Source organism: Pinus tabuliformis, chromosome 2_1 (genome assembly GCF_031772625.1).
Source record: "Pinus tabuliformis cultivar Carrire ecotype Pingquan chromosome 2_1, CPIR1, whole genome shotgun sequence".
NCBI lineage: Eukaryota > Viridiplantae > Streptophyta > Pinopsida > Pinales > Pinaceae > Pinus > Pinus tabuliformis.
Genome location: NC_142299.1, coordinates 954,437,992 through 954,452,214, shown reverse-complemented (window position 1 = coordinate 954,452,214; position 14,223 = coordinate 954,437,992). Strand labels below are relative to the sequence as shown.

The 14,223-nt window shown below is 39.0% G+C and overlaps 1 protein-coding gene across 2 annotated transcripts in view; it reads right to left on the bottom strand.

Moving 5' to 3' along the window:
* LOC149203812 (actin-related protein 2) overlaps positions 1 to 12,133 on the bottom strand; it is a 240,248-nt gene extending 228,115 nt beyond the window's left edge. Inside the window, exon 1 of one of the 2 annotated variants that reach the window (XM_089403570.1) lies at positions 11,783 to 12,133. In XM_089403570.1, the coding sequence (XP_089259696.1) occupies positions 11,783 to 11,827 (45 nt within the window). In that variant the 5' untranslated portion in view covers positions 11,828 to 12,133. The remainder of the gene's footprint in view (positions 1 to 11,782) is intronic. The other variant, XM_089403571.1, reaches the window with a different exon arrangement.
* Positions 12,134 to 14,223: the final 2,090 nt, after the last annotated feature.

The following is a 14,223-nucleotide window of genomic DNA, read 5'->3' as shown; positions in this document are numbered from 1 at the left end:
ATGATTGTGTGCAGCATGAGATACGGAAAACTGGCAGTGGTGGGGTGAAGATATTAGATGAAGAGGATGTAGCCTTGACAGCCAGGGGGAAGAACAAAGGGAAGGCCAAGAAAGGGGCATCATCAGATGGGGCTAAGGGAAAGGAGAAGAAGAAGAAGAAAGATATGGATATGTCTAAAGTCAAATATTGGGCATGTCAGAAGATGGGACACTATGCTGCTACGTGTCCTGAAAGGAAGAACAAGGGAAAGAAGGGTACTATAGATTCAGCAGAGGTGGAGCAATTTGATTCACAGTTTGACCAGGACTTTGCATTTATTACTTCTACATCTAGTATGACAGGTGCACGAGAGTTCTTTTCAGAGCTTGCAGAGAGGGCACTAGATATTGAGATTGTACTAGGAGATGACCGCACTGTGAGGGTTGTTGGTGTGGGGACTACGACCTTTGAGAGGGAGTCTTTGCCTCCTTTGAAGATCATGGATGTTTTGTATGTTCCAGAGATGAAGAAGAACTTGATTTCAGTGTCTGCTATGGAGGAGAAGGGGTTTGACGTCACTTTCTCAGGAGGGCAGGTAATGATGCATCCTAGGGGAGCTTCCATCACTTTGGCCAAAGTGATTGGAGTCCGCTCTGGGAAAATATACAGGTTCAGTTTTCAGTTGGCAAGAGCATTGGTGAGTAGCACATTTGGTAGCACTCACACTAGTGCCACCAGCAGTAGAGACTTATGCGAGTTATGGCACCGAAGGATGGCACATATGCATCATGGAGCTTTGAGAGCTAAGTCACAGGACACGTCCTCCAAGGTCCCGTGTCCCGTATTTAATGTGCCAGACACGAAAACGCCCTAAAATGCATCGAAAACATTTTTCATCGTGTCCTGTAAATTGTAAAACGTATTCTGGCATTTTCATCGTGTCCTTCATCTGGAAAACGAGTATTCGGTTGATCGAAAACGTTGCCCTAACGTTTTTCCTCCAATTGAATACGTACCCCACAAAATGTGTAGTTTAAAGCCCATCTGGAACAACTTCCTCGAGTATAAGCCCAACATCATCTGGAACAACTTCCTCGAGTATAAGCCCAACATCTAAATTAGCTGCTACGCCTTCAATTTCTGTTCAATTACTGGTTGCAACATCTTCAATTTCTGTTCAACCACAGGCTGAAACACCTTTAGTCTCTGTTCAACAAATGCTTGCAATATCTGAATCAGCGACTACGCAATCAGTTTCTGTTCAACAACCGGCACCAATGCAATCAATTTCTGTCCAATCACTGGATGCAACGCATTCAGTTTCTGTCCACCCACCTGCTGCAAATGTGATACCCTCCTTAGACCAAACAGGTAGACATTTCTCTTTTATTTATTATACAGGTAGAAGGTTAATAATTGATAAGCATAATATAGTCGACAGTGAATTTCATCCATATCGTGATATACTTGTGTGAATACCATAGTTTATTTGAATTTGGTAGCCTCTAGGGCTATATTCTAGAAATTGAGCGTGGAGAGAGGATCATAGTTTGCATATGGCATAGAATGATCCATGAAAGTCAAGAAAAAGTTTTGATATATAGCTAGGTCAATCACTATTATATTTATAAACAAGTGCATGGAGCCATTAATATGACTATTGATCTTTAATTCTTTCTTATATTTGTGATTTATTTTAATTTTACATTTGGCATAGGTATTTCTATAACCAACCAACTAGTATTTATGTGAATGCACGTGATCATATTTCTTACTCTCTCAAACTATTGTTCTCATCACTAATCAGACACTACATTTAATTTGCCACATCACTCTTGCATTTCTTTGATCCTTTACACAGTTCCTCCACATCACAAAGTGTAATAATATGGAAATATGTTGTGGTTGTGCCCTCTTTCAAACTGAAATTCCATGATACTATTAAATGTCATGCTAGTTAAACTCCAAATCCCTTCCTATTCTAGTATAATTCATTGACTAACCAATCCATTTAACTTGCAAGAGGAATCATTTCCAATGTATAATTATTTACTACCCCAAAGTGTGAGAGATACTTAGGATTTAATGCAGATTTATACCAATTTCTTATTATTATTCTCCACATACTCATGCAAAGACACTTCTGAAAAAAGGATATCTCTTGTATAAGCCCAACATCATTTGGAACAACTTCCTCGACTTAAGCCCACAAAATGTGAACTTTGAAGTAATTATATTTTAATTTGATTAGATAAGCTGCAGCCTGCAATTTAATATGGATAAAAAACTATATTTCCGTATATATATATATAGATATATATAGATATATATATATATATATATATATATTTTATTTATTAAATATATAAAAAACGTGTCCCTCGTGTCCTGTGTCTAGGTCGCTGCGTTTCGTATTGAATACTTGTATTTACGTGTCCTCGTGTCATGTGACTTAGTTTGAGAGTATTGAGGGAGATCACTACTGGAGTTCCTGATTTTAGTATCGAGCATTATGAGGCCTGCAGAGAGTGTGCTTTGGGAAAGTACACCAAGTTACCATTCCCAGCAAGCGACAACAAATCTACAGGTATACTAGACTTGATTCATACTGATGTTAGTGGTCGTATGTCTCATGTGTCTTTGGGTGGTTATGAGTATTATGTTATATTCATTGATGACTACTCTAGGAGGACTTGGATATATTTCTGAAGACCAAGGGTGAGGCCTTCAGTCGCTTTAAAGAGTTCAAAGCTCTTGTGGAAAAGCAGACAGGTAGGAAGATTCGAGTCTTGAGGTCAGACAATGGTTGTGAGTACACCGATGGTGGGTTTTCTGACTTCTATGCACAGGAGGGCATTAGGAGAGAGTTCACAGTTCCTTACAACCCCCAGCAGAATGGGGTGTTTGAAAGGAAGAACAGAGCTATTGTTGGGGCTGCTAGAGAGAAGATTCATGATCAAGGGTTGCTTTTATTTTTGTGGGCTGAGGCCTGCAATACTGTTGTTTATCTTCAAAACAGGAGTCCTCACAGAGTATTGGGGAATATGACTCCGGAGGAGGCTTTCACTAGAGAGAAGCCTCATGTGGGACATCTTCGTATCTTTGGATGTCTCACATATTCCTATATCCCCAACAAGCAGAGGACAAAGCTGGAACCCATGGTAGAGAAGGGTATCTTTATGGGTTACTGCAAGACTTCGAAGGCCTATCGGATCTTCATTCCTTCTAAACGGAGAGTTGTGATTAGGAGGGATATGAAGTTCGAGGAGAAGAGGGCCTATCGGAGATCACGGGAGTATGATGAGAGAGAGTCACAGACTTCTCCTCAGCAAGGAGGTCAGGTATAGGGAGCAGGACCTCAAGGTTCTAGATCAACTAGTACAGGAGGTACTTCAGTGTCAGTGACATTTGGGGCACCAGTGGTGAGTTCACCGAGCACTTCTTTAGGGAGTCCACTGGTACAGAGTTCACATGGCACTTCAGTTGACACAGGCACAGGTTCCAGTATAGGTGCTGGTACAGGCACACCAAGATCAGTTGGCAAACCTTCAGGTTCACCAGACTGGGGGGCAGAGGATGAGGTTCCCTATGGGGAAGCTTCTTTAGGGAAGAGGAGGCCAAGTGGTTTCAAGACACCTTGAAGGAAGCGAAGTCCGTTGGTCCTCCGAAGAGAGTGAACAGGAAAAGTATGCCACCTTAGCAGTTTTGCAGTTATGTAGCCAAGGCTACCAGCATTGTTGACTCTGAGCCTACTAGCTATGAGGAGGTTGCCAGCCAGGAGGTATGGAGAGAGGCTATGGTGGAGGAGTATGCCTCTATCATTAAGAACAATGTCTGGGAAGTGGTGCCTAGGCCTGAGGGCAAGTCAGTTGTGACTTCCAGGTGGCTCTACAAGATCAAGCATGTTGCGGATGGCAGCATTGAGAAGTTCAAGGCGAGGTTTGTGGCTAGAGGGTTCTCACAAATAGAGGGAGTTGACTATGATGAGACCTTCGCTCCCATAGCTCAGTACACTTCTATCCAGTCCCTTATTTCTATTACTGCAGAAATGGGTTGGCAGATCCATCAAATGGATGTGAAGACCGCATTTCTGAACAGAGTTATAGAGGAGGAGGTGTATGTTGAGCAGCCACAGGGCTTTGAGGTACTTGGGCGAGAAACCCATGTATGTCGGTTGAAGCGAGCACTCTACGGACTTAAGCAAGCTCCAAGAACTTGGTATTCAAGGATTGATACTTACTTGGAGCCAATGGGTTTCATGAAGAGTGATGCAAAACTGAACCTATACTACATTGTTGTAGGGGATGATCCGCTCATTCTTGTGTTGTATGTCGATGACTTGTTCATTACTGGGGCAAAGAGACTGGTTGGTGGTTGCAAGGAGGATCTTTCTATAGAGTTCGAGATGAAGGACATTGGGTTGATGCATTACTTTTTGGGGCTTGAGGTGTGGCAAGAGGAGGGGCATATCTTTCTGGGGCAAGGGCAGTGTGTTGTGGATGTGTTGAGTAGATTTCACATGGCATACTATAGACCCATGTCTACACCTATGATCACCAACTAGAAGAAGCTTCATGCTTCAGATTCTAGTTTGGTGGATCCCACATTGTATTGGCAGCTTATTGGGTCCTTGATGTATCTAGTCAACACTAGGCCAGATATATGCTTTGCAATGAACACACTTAGCCAGTTCATGGTTGAGCCCAGTAGGGTGCATTGGGTAGCTGGAAAGCACATTCTTCGCTACGTGCAGGGGACTATTGATTATGGTCTGGACTATAGGTGGGGAGATGGAGTGAGGTTGGCAGGTTACACAGATGCAGATTGGGCAAGTTGTGCTTCTGACAGGAAAAGCACTTAAGGGTGTTGCTTCGAATTAGGTTCAGTAGTTGTGTCGTGGTTCAGTCGAAAGCAAGAGTCAGTTGCTTTGAGCTCTTCTAACACTGAGTATATGGCTGCTAGCCAGGCTAGTTGTGAGGCCATTTGGCTTCGCAAGTTGTTGTATGGCCTATTTGATCAGGGGTTGAGATCGACAGTTATTCACTGTGATAATCAGAGTTGCATTAAACTCACAGAGAATCCAGTGTTTCATGACAGGTCAAAACACATTGACATCAGGTATCATTTCATCAGGGACTATGTTCAAAAGGGGGCAGTAAAGCTAGAGTATATATCAGCAGATGAGCAGGTGGTCGATGTTCTCACGATGTCCTTGCCAATAGGCAAGCATGTCCATTTCAGGGACAAGTTGGGTGTGGTGAGAAACACTTTCCTCGATTAGAGGGAGTGTTGACTTTTAATGTACCTTGGACAAGTGGTTTCCCATGGGTTAGTCTCTACCTAGGGAAAAGTGTCCAAAATAATTATTTTCCTAAGTGTGACTTTATAAATGAAAATGACATTATAAGTGGTAAAGTCAATGTTAAATTATAAAGTGAAAAGTGACTTTAGACTTAAAGTACAATGTGGGTACTTTATTTAATGGGTGAGTTAAAAAATAGAAAGTGAGAATTAAATGCACATTTATTCTCATCCCTTGAACTAAATGAATCTAAGCCATTAGATCTTAGGGTTGTCCAAAAGTCAATTAGAGAAACAAAGGGGGGAAAAGAAAAAAGAGATTGCATGCATTCTTCATGAGCAGATTGGAGAAAGGAGGTTGAGAGCTGGAGAAAATTTCTGAAGGAGAAATTTGTTGCAACAAGTTGAAGGAGTGATTTCTGGGCAAAGTTGGGCACGGAAATCGAGGCATAGAAGACAGCAAAAAGTACAGTATGAACAACATTGAATGTTGTGAGTTGCACGTCGTTCGAGAAAAAAATATGAAAAAAAATCATACAGTCCGTATAGCGGTACAGAAATTTGTACAGTCCGTACAGTCGTATCCATACAGTACATATTTTCAGCTTCAAGTGGGCACAAGAATCGAGGCAAAGTGGGCACAGTTTTCAAGGAGTTTTGGGCTGAAGAAATAAGTTGTATTTCACTGTTTTGTTTTGTCTGCAAATGTATTTTTCTTGAACTTGAAAGATAAATAAATTTGAAAAAGCTCTCTAACAGGTTTTTCCCGAAGAAGATTGAAGGGGTTTTCCCTGGGTCTAAGTTGACCAAAAATCTGTGTAATTTTATGTGTGCTACTAGTCTGTTTATGTCCATATTTATTTTCAGCATGTGTTGGCAGTCCCATGTGTTTTAATCTGAAAATTTCATTTCCGGAATTCTATATGTTGAATGTATGTTTATGGGAAAGAGCATTTAACTGAATGGGAGTGATAAGGTGAAATTAAAACCGGGTTGGGATTGCATGAAACTTTTTAGTCATCAAATTTCAACACTAAATGCATAATCAATGAATGTGTAGCTAAGGTGTTTCCTGTAACAAGGATTGGTTAGTGCATCTTGATGACAGAGAATGGAAGCTTATTGTGGTTGGGTTTATGTACTAGTTTTTGACAAGTCTTATTGACGACAATGTTTTTGAGCAAAAGGTTTATGGACCAAGCATGGCAAGTTGATGTCACCAGTGTTGTGAGAATTGTATATAACAAGTGACTATTGGAAAGAGGTAGAAACAATGTTGTGACAATGTGCATTGACAACACTGATTGAGCAAGTTGATTTCACAGATGGTTTTACTGAGAACTATAGCATTTTGTTACTCTGTTTATTGTAGACCATAATGGTTAAGCTAACTATTTATAGCCAAGACAGAGTATTATAGTGTTGATTCCTCCATGGTTGAATGAGCTTTGTATTGTAGTACTGAGCTAGGGTTTCAAGCTACAAAGAGAGAGAAATTTGCAAATCTGTTGCATGATTGAGGAGAAAGAATGTTGTTGATGAATGAATTGCTACTCTGAGCGACTAGGGTTTGATATTTAGGAGAGGGCCAACATGATCTTGTACTTCCTAAGGAAATTGTACAGTGTCTGTTAATTTTAGTTAACAATGGTATGTTCTATGCTTAGCACAATTACTTTAATGTTCCTTTCACAGCCCAATGACAATTTCCAATTTAATTTTCCAATAGCAATCCCATTAACCATTAATCACATTGACAGTAAAAGTAGATAGAACATGAAACAAAATGCAGAAGACAAGCCAAGACAAGAGGACACCAGATTTGGCGAATGCCAGAGAAAAACCCCAATGTGGGGAAAACCCTTTGATCAGTTCTTATTATTATATCAAATGTTCAATAGAGAGAGAGTACAAAAGTAAAATTGACTTCCAAATCACAGTCAAAACAACCTTGTCAATTCTGCAGTCAAACTCACCCCTAACCAGAAAGTCACAGATGGTCAACGCATCTGTGAAACTTGCCTCCTTGAGCTCAATCAACCTCAGTCAAATTTGGCCTTCCTTGATGGTCAAAGACAACCGGAAACAGTCCTTCATAATTTGGTCAAAGGAGAGAGAAAATCAGCGATATCTTTTTGCGGTCAAAGTTGCAGTCAACCCTGAAGCCAGCATTGGTCAAAGTGCCCAATTTTTCTCGATTTTTGTGCCCAGTAAATAGTCCTCCAAAAATCACAATCAAAACTGGTCAAAAAGTCCCTGTTCAACATTGGTCAAACTTGGTCAACTACTGAAATTTTTGGCCCTACAATTTTGTCTAGAAATTCGACCTCTTTGTGTCACATGTGTGAGAGAGATAGAATGCCCAATGTTGTACGAACCAATGAGAGAAGGAGAGAGAAGAATGTGTGAGTGATGATGATGCCAAATGAGGTGAGAGGGCACTTGTATTTATACAAGTCGTTGAGGGTGAAGAGTCACATCCATTGGGCTTCATGAGCCTACATGATGATGTGGCCGACCTGAACAATTTGCACATGTGTGGGCATAAATTCAAAAACACACTTCTGCTTGTCCAAATTAGATGATCTTTATATCAATTTTGGCTCTCACGAAAAGAGGAATTTAATGCAATCATCATCTCCATCAAATGAGTTGTCCCAAGGTGGAATTTGGCCCTAGTTGCCAATTTTAACAATGTCAGATTTACAATGCAGCAGTGTTATTGACAACAATGGTTGGAGCATTGAGTACAGTATAGTCTATCTTATTCCTTTATCTTCTATCTTAAGGGTGGTAGGGTAGTGCGAGGCAGAGATTAAAGTCTCCTTTAGGTTGGAGCCTAAGAACAATTCAGGGCCACAAGGTAGTGCTAAGGTAGGTCAAAGCATGTCCAGGGTGTTGGAGCATCCTTTCAATAGGCACTGATAAAACCAAGGCATTGAAGCGTCCTTCCAATGGGCGCTGGTAAATCAGGGCGTTGGAGCGTCCTTTCAGTGAGAGCTAGTAAATCAAGGTGTTGGAGCATCCTTTCAGTTAGAACTGATAAATCAAGGGGTTGGAGCCAATTTCCAATGGTCGCTGGAGAATCTCAGAAGTTGGGGCTTCTTGTTGATGTAATCATTAAAGACCTATATTAAAAGTGTTCGGTGGTCTTTCTCCCAAAAGGGTTTCCACCTAAAAATCTCTTATGTACCGTCCTTGATGTTATGCACCGTTGAATGGTGTTGTTAATTTATGTTTTGATCTAATGCTAATGATAATTAATGCCCTGTGAAGTTAAAATTAACTAATTGAAGTGAAATATTGATTCACCCCCTTCTCAATGTTTCCAACAAACTCCAACCAAATTTCTCCATAAGCAATTTCTAGTAATGATGTTAGATTTCCTTAAAACCCAGTAACCGATTCGCAATTTTTTAAGTGTAAAAACCAAAAATACAAACAATTATTGTTTTGGAAACTTAAATTGCAAATACACTGAGTTTTCTAACTTAGCATGCACAGCAAAAGATAAATAATAAATCTAAAGACAAACACATTCAACACATAGAACACAAGATATACCCAAGAAACCCCAACTCCGAAGAAAACCTACAACTTTGTGTGCCTTTTATCAGCTTCAGCAAAGGGTTTTCTTCAAAAAATTACAAGGGAGAACTTCCCTTTCACCACAGGAAAACAATTGATCAACCTCCAAGATAACTCAATCTTCCTTCTGTGCACTTGATCTGCTAAAAGACCATGCAGATCTACCTATTTGCGCGCACATGCGAACTAGAGAATACGAAAATGTTTGTCTGAGCTGAGGCAATTCGACACTCACTCTTGTCGATTTTACCCCAATGTCGATGTTTGCAACATCAGCATAGACCACTACTTTTTTTTAACTAAAGAAATCTGTCCACATGGTTATGAGCATATCGAGTTTATAGGTGGCATTGGCTTTGCTGTTGTGTTCTTCAGATATGTCTCATATATGGCAGTCTTAAAGTCAGTAACATTTCACACTTCCCTCATGTGATAAAAATCTCAAGTTTACCCCTCATGCAATGAGGGGTAAGAAACCTAATCGACAAAAGTATTGTACTTTATCTTCATTACTGTGATATTATGAAGTGTGCCATTGTTGTCCTAAATTTGTGATTGCAGACCTGATATATCTTATGTATTGAGCAAGTTTCATGGCTGTTTTAGTTTGCTGATTTAGAACGACAGTGGGACTGAATGCTATATTGTTTTAGCATGCTTAATGAGAATTTAAGATCTGACTTGTGTTATATTTCCACTGTAATTGAAGTAATTTTCAGATCTGTGTATTTAAATAGATCTTTCCCAAAGGTCTGCTGAAATGATCTATGCTTGAAGTCCATGCAGTGTTTACATACTTGAATTTGCATAGAAGTAGTGGTGAGCAGATTTGAAGTTCCTTGCAAGGCTGTTGAAAAAGTTAGTTTCATCACCAATGTTGTAAACTCTATGATGTATATCCGAGGCCTCATAGAAATGAGTTGCAAATTTCACATCAGGGAGATTTTTAAATTTTTACAACTTTCTCTCTCCACCTGCTTTCTTGCTTCTTGAAAAGTAAGGCAGGTAAATCGACTCCACTTGTCATATTATAATTTATAAATCCCCGATGTATTCATCCTTAAGTAATCAAGACCATGGGTCTTTTAATTTACTTTGCATCTCAAGTTTTGGTTTGTTCCCCAATGACTTAAGAATGTACACAATATAAGAAATATTTGCACACCTACTAATGCATCCATTTTTTCAAAGGGACCTTTGCCTTGAGCTACCATTTTACAAAATCCAGATGTTGTCATAAAAGCATTAAGTACAATATTTAATGGGGATGTTACACTCTTGCATGGCATCGTTGTACCAATACATGAAGGATATGACTTACACCGGTTTAACTATATAATTGTAATTTGTGAGTCAAGGGAAGAGGCAAGTATACAGCAATTTCAGACATCAACATGCCTACGGCCTATTAATCGTGAGTACCTCAGATGTTAACAATTGTAGAGGGAATCGGGGAAAAAAAGATGAATTGACTTTCACTATGAATGTCTAAAGAAAAGCAATCAACTTACAAAACCACTTGTTTGCGGTTGCCTTCAAGTGAAATTTAGGTCAACTTTCAAGCAATAGCGTAATTGTTGTTCAACGTAGAAAAAGGTCCGGTTAAATTTCACCAAGTAATTGTAAATGTCAGTGAATACAAGGAAGAACAGCAACTCGGTGTTACGACAAGAATCTAAAGGCATTAAGAGTCCTGTAAAACAGGAAATGCTCTTATAAGCCAATGTTTTATGACAATGAAGCAATTATTGACCAAAAACAAAAGCCACCTAACTTGTACTCCCAAAAAGAACCAACATAATTTACTACTGGTTAGAGATGTGAAATGAAAAAGATGAAATGATCCAACGAAATATATAAGCTTCGTTCCCAGAACTTGTAGGAAAGTGATATTGTAAGGCATCCAATTGCTGTGTTCATGCTGGGCCATCACAAATTCTTGGATTCAAATTTGGCAGTGGCCTATTACCACGATAATCAACAAAGAGCAGACCAGATGATTTCTCGATTCTCGGCAATCCCTGCAAACATATCTATTTCAACTTATGCCAATATGATCATCCAAATTTCTACGAAATAATCTTACTGAGAATAGGTTCCATGACATGAGAAGAGATAAAAGCTTGCAGCATACCCATCATGGATTGAACTATTGAAAATCAAATCTTAAAGAGCCATTGAACCAACGATTTACAAATGTGTCATTTTAAGTTGTGAACACTTGTTCACTTTGTGACATATCTCAGGGAAAGGGATTTTGACCAAGAATTACTTATCACCGCTGACTATGGCAGAAAACACACCCGCTCTCCCGAGCTCCCGAGCTGGGGAAAGCATCAATATTCTTATTTTGGTTTTTCGACTGTGTCAATGCTTGATATTGAGGGCCAAATTACTCCAATTGCTGCAATCCAACAACAACAACTGAAGACAAGAATTTGGGTCCCAACTGATCAGCTGTACTTCCGTCAAATAAACTCAACTAGGCCGAAATTCAGTTATTCGTAGACGTCCTATCGTAGGAAAAGCTTGGTTTCACCTAACACTGTGTGGGTCCAAACACCATTGCGTACTACAACCCAACTGCCCATTCAAAAGGATTTTAATGGTTAAAACCGAGATCTGGCATCTTGTATCCTTATACTCATTATTTTTATTTTAAGGTCCGGAAGTTAGCACTGAATAGCAGCTAGTGTAAACTGTTGCGCAATCAGAGTATTCATCTGATAGGTACAGTAAATATAAAAATAATGCTTCGACACATGGGATGCCTGTGTAAGCCATGACTGAAAAAGGAAATCAGGGCTTTCGAGAGATATGTGCAGTGATTATATTTCTGAATAAAAATAGAACGAGTTGCAAAGGTGTGCCAATGAATTTTATCATAACCTGACATGCAATGAAGCTTCTTACCCCTGTCCCATTGTCGCAGACGACAACATTATTGCTGTTCTCCATTAAGCTCCCTCGACCATTCACTTTCGCTTCTGTTGAACTGTAAACGCAATCGATTGAGTCGCCTTAAAATTCCTAAATCGAGAGAACAATCACAGGTCGGGTGGATCTTCAAGTTAAAAAGAGATATATGAATTTCACAAGTATCAAAGTTCGGATCAAAAATTTTTCAATGGGGAGACATGAGTGTCCATGAAATTTGGCGGTCATGTTCATCTTGTCATTACCCTAGTGCCAAATACGGATGCAGAGTCAGGCAAAGAACATTTAAAAGTGAAATGCATTTCTTCCTAAGATTTTCATATCAGAAATTGCAATTTGGAAAAAATTAAAATATATATATATATCAGAATTTGCAATTTGGAAAAAATTAAAATATATATATATATATATTTATTTATTTATTTATTTTAACGTCCACGTTAAAAATAACCTATTGGACAGGTTCTTTCTTTAAACAGATGTATTCTGCCCTTTTCATCTGCTTGATGTAATCTTTGTCGCTAACTTTTACATGTCGTTTAGCTTTGTATCACCCTTTCTCTATCATTATCACCATTACTCTCAATGACCTTCGTGATCGTCCCGCTTGTCACAAGGTTGTTGGATGTTTCTTATGTTATCCCGTGGAATACACAACATGTTATTTAATTCATGGAAGGTCATTACTATCTACAACAATCCATTATTATTAAGGTTTCAATCAAATTCTCATAAAAGAAGTTTGTTTTAAAGGTCTTCCATTCATGAGGTAATGAAATTTGTTTTAAAGTTTTTTCACGAATTGTTTTTATTAAATGATTCGTAAATTGTCATGGATATTTCATTGAACAGTTCGTCACAACAGATCTAATAAAATTATATTTAAAATATGAAAATATCTACACTATTACAGCTTTATTTCTCTTTAGATTTACTGATATGTAGATTATTGTTAATAGTGTATGCACGCGAATTAAAATTATATAGGAAATAGAGAACGAGGAAATAAAAACTCACAAACACATTTGACACACGATATGACTTGGGAAACCCTTTAGGGAGAAAAACCCAACTGGAAGGTGAGGTCCCTCCTCTCTTTCTCTAAACGGAAATATGGTTGTGAGTACAAAGAAGTATGGCATGTCGTCCATGGGCTACTACAGTGCACAAATATTATTTATGTGCTCTATCTCTTATCCCTCTTAGTTATTTTTGCTCAGCTATGGAACAAAGGCACTCGAAAGAATGGAATCATTTTTCCTCCTAGTGGCTTGGTTATAACATAGCTCGATAACCTACTAGTGGTTAGGTTTGACTACCTCAACTCTTAACCAAAGTTGCAATATAAACTCTTCTAGAGTTTTCTTTGTCATAATCACATGGCTAGCTCATTTTCCATGAATTATGGGGTTGATGTGGCATCCTCTCAAACTATGGTGGTGAAAATAAGAAGGTCAACTTTTGAGTGGCATAACTTTCACATACGAACTCTAATTGATGTGATTCTTGCATCGTTGGAAAGGTCTTTATGCGTAGAATAAGAGAAAAATATGTAGTGCTAAAACGGTAAAGTTTTACCCCCAAAAACATCATTTGATGCCTCAAAATGTTCCCAAAAGGTTTCAAACCCCGTTTTTCTAAACTAGGTCTCACCGGTAAAAATGGTCCTATGAACTTATTCCTCCACTTTTTCCACTTTAAAAGCATCAATATGTATGACAAACAATATAATGATTCAATTTGGATTACACCTCCCCATTTTGGGAGGCTTTTGGTCCCCATAAGCTTCTATTGAAGGAGGTGAGGAAATTTTTTCTCCACCTTCTCTTGGGTGTGCCATTTAGCTTTGCCTGGAAGTTGCCCTTTCAACCTAATCTGCCAAAGGTCATGTTGCCCATGTCTTATAGTTCTGGACCTCTTCTACAAAATTGTATCTTCTTTCAATTAGGTTGATCAAGGGTATCAAAAATATGCTCAAAAATCATAGTGCTCAAAATTGCTCGAAACTAGTGCTAAACCGTAGATCTCATTGTTTTGATTCCAACGACGCTTGAATCACCTCAATCCGACACCGTATGTGAAAGTTATTGTGTTATGAAGTTCTTGGAAAACAACAAAAAAGTCAACTTGCAGGGTTGACTGGGCAGGTCGTATAGTGACGTGGCACTAACGTCAGCAGGCTGACAGGATGGTACAATGTGCAATACGTGTCAATATCGTGCAACTCCTGTTGTAGCTTTTGATGATGGCAGTGTCACTGCTCGACAGCCTTTCGTTTTTGTCCTGAGGCTCTGGAGTAATTCGAGAATACCTTTGTATTCTCACAGAAACGATCAGATTCGAACTGAGCCTCCTACAAGTGGTAGACAGAACGAACAAGTGGTAAAATTAGAGATATTATATATGTCATTATTGAC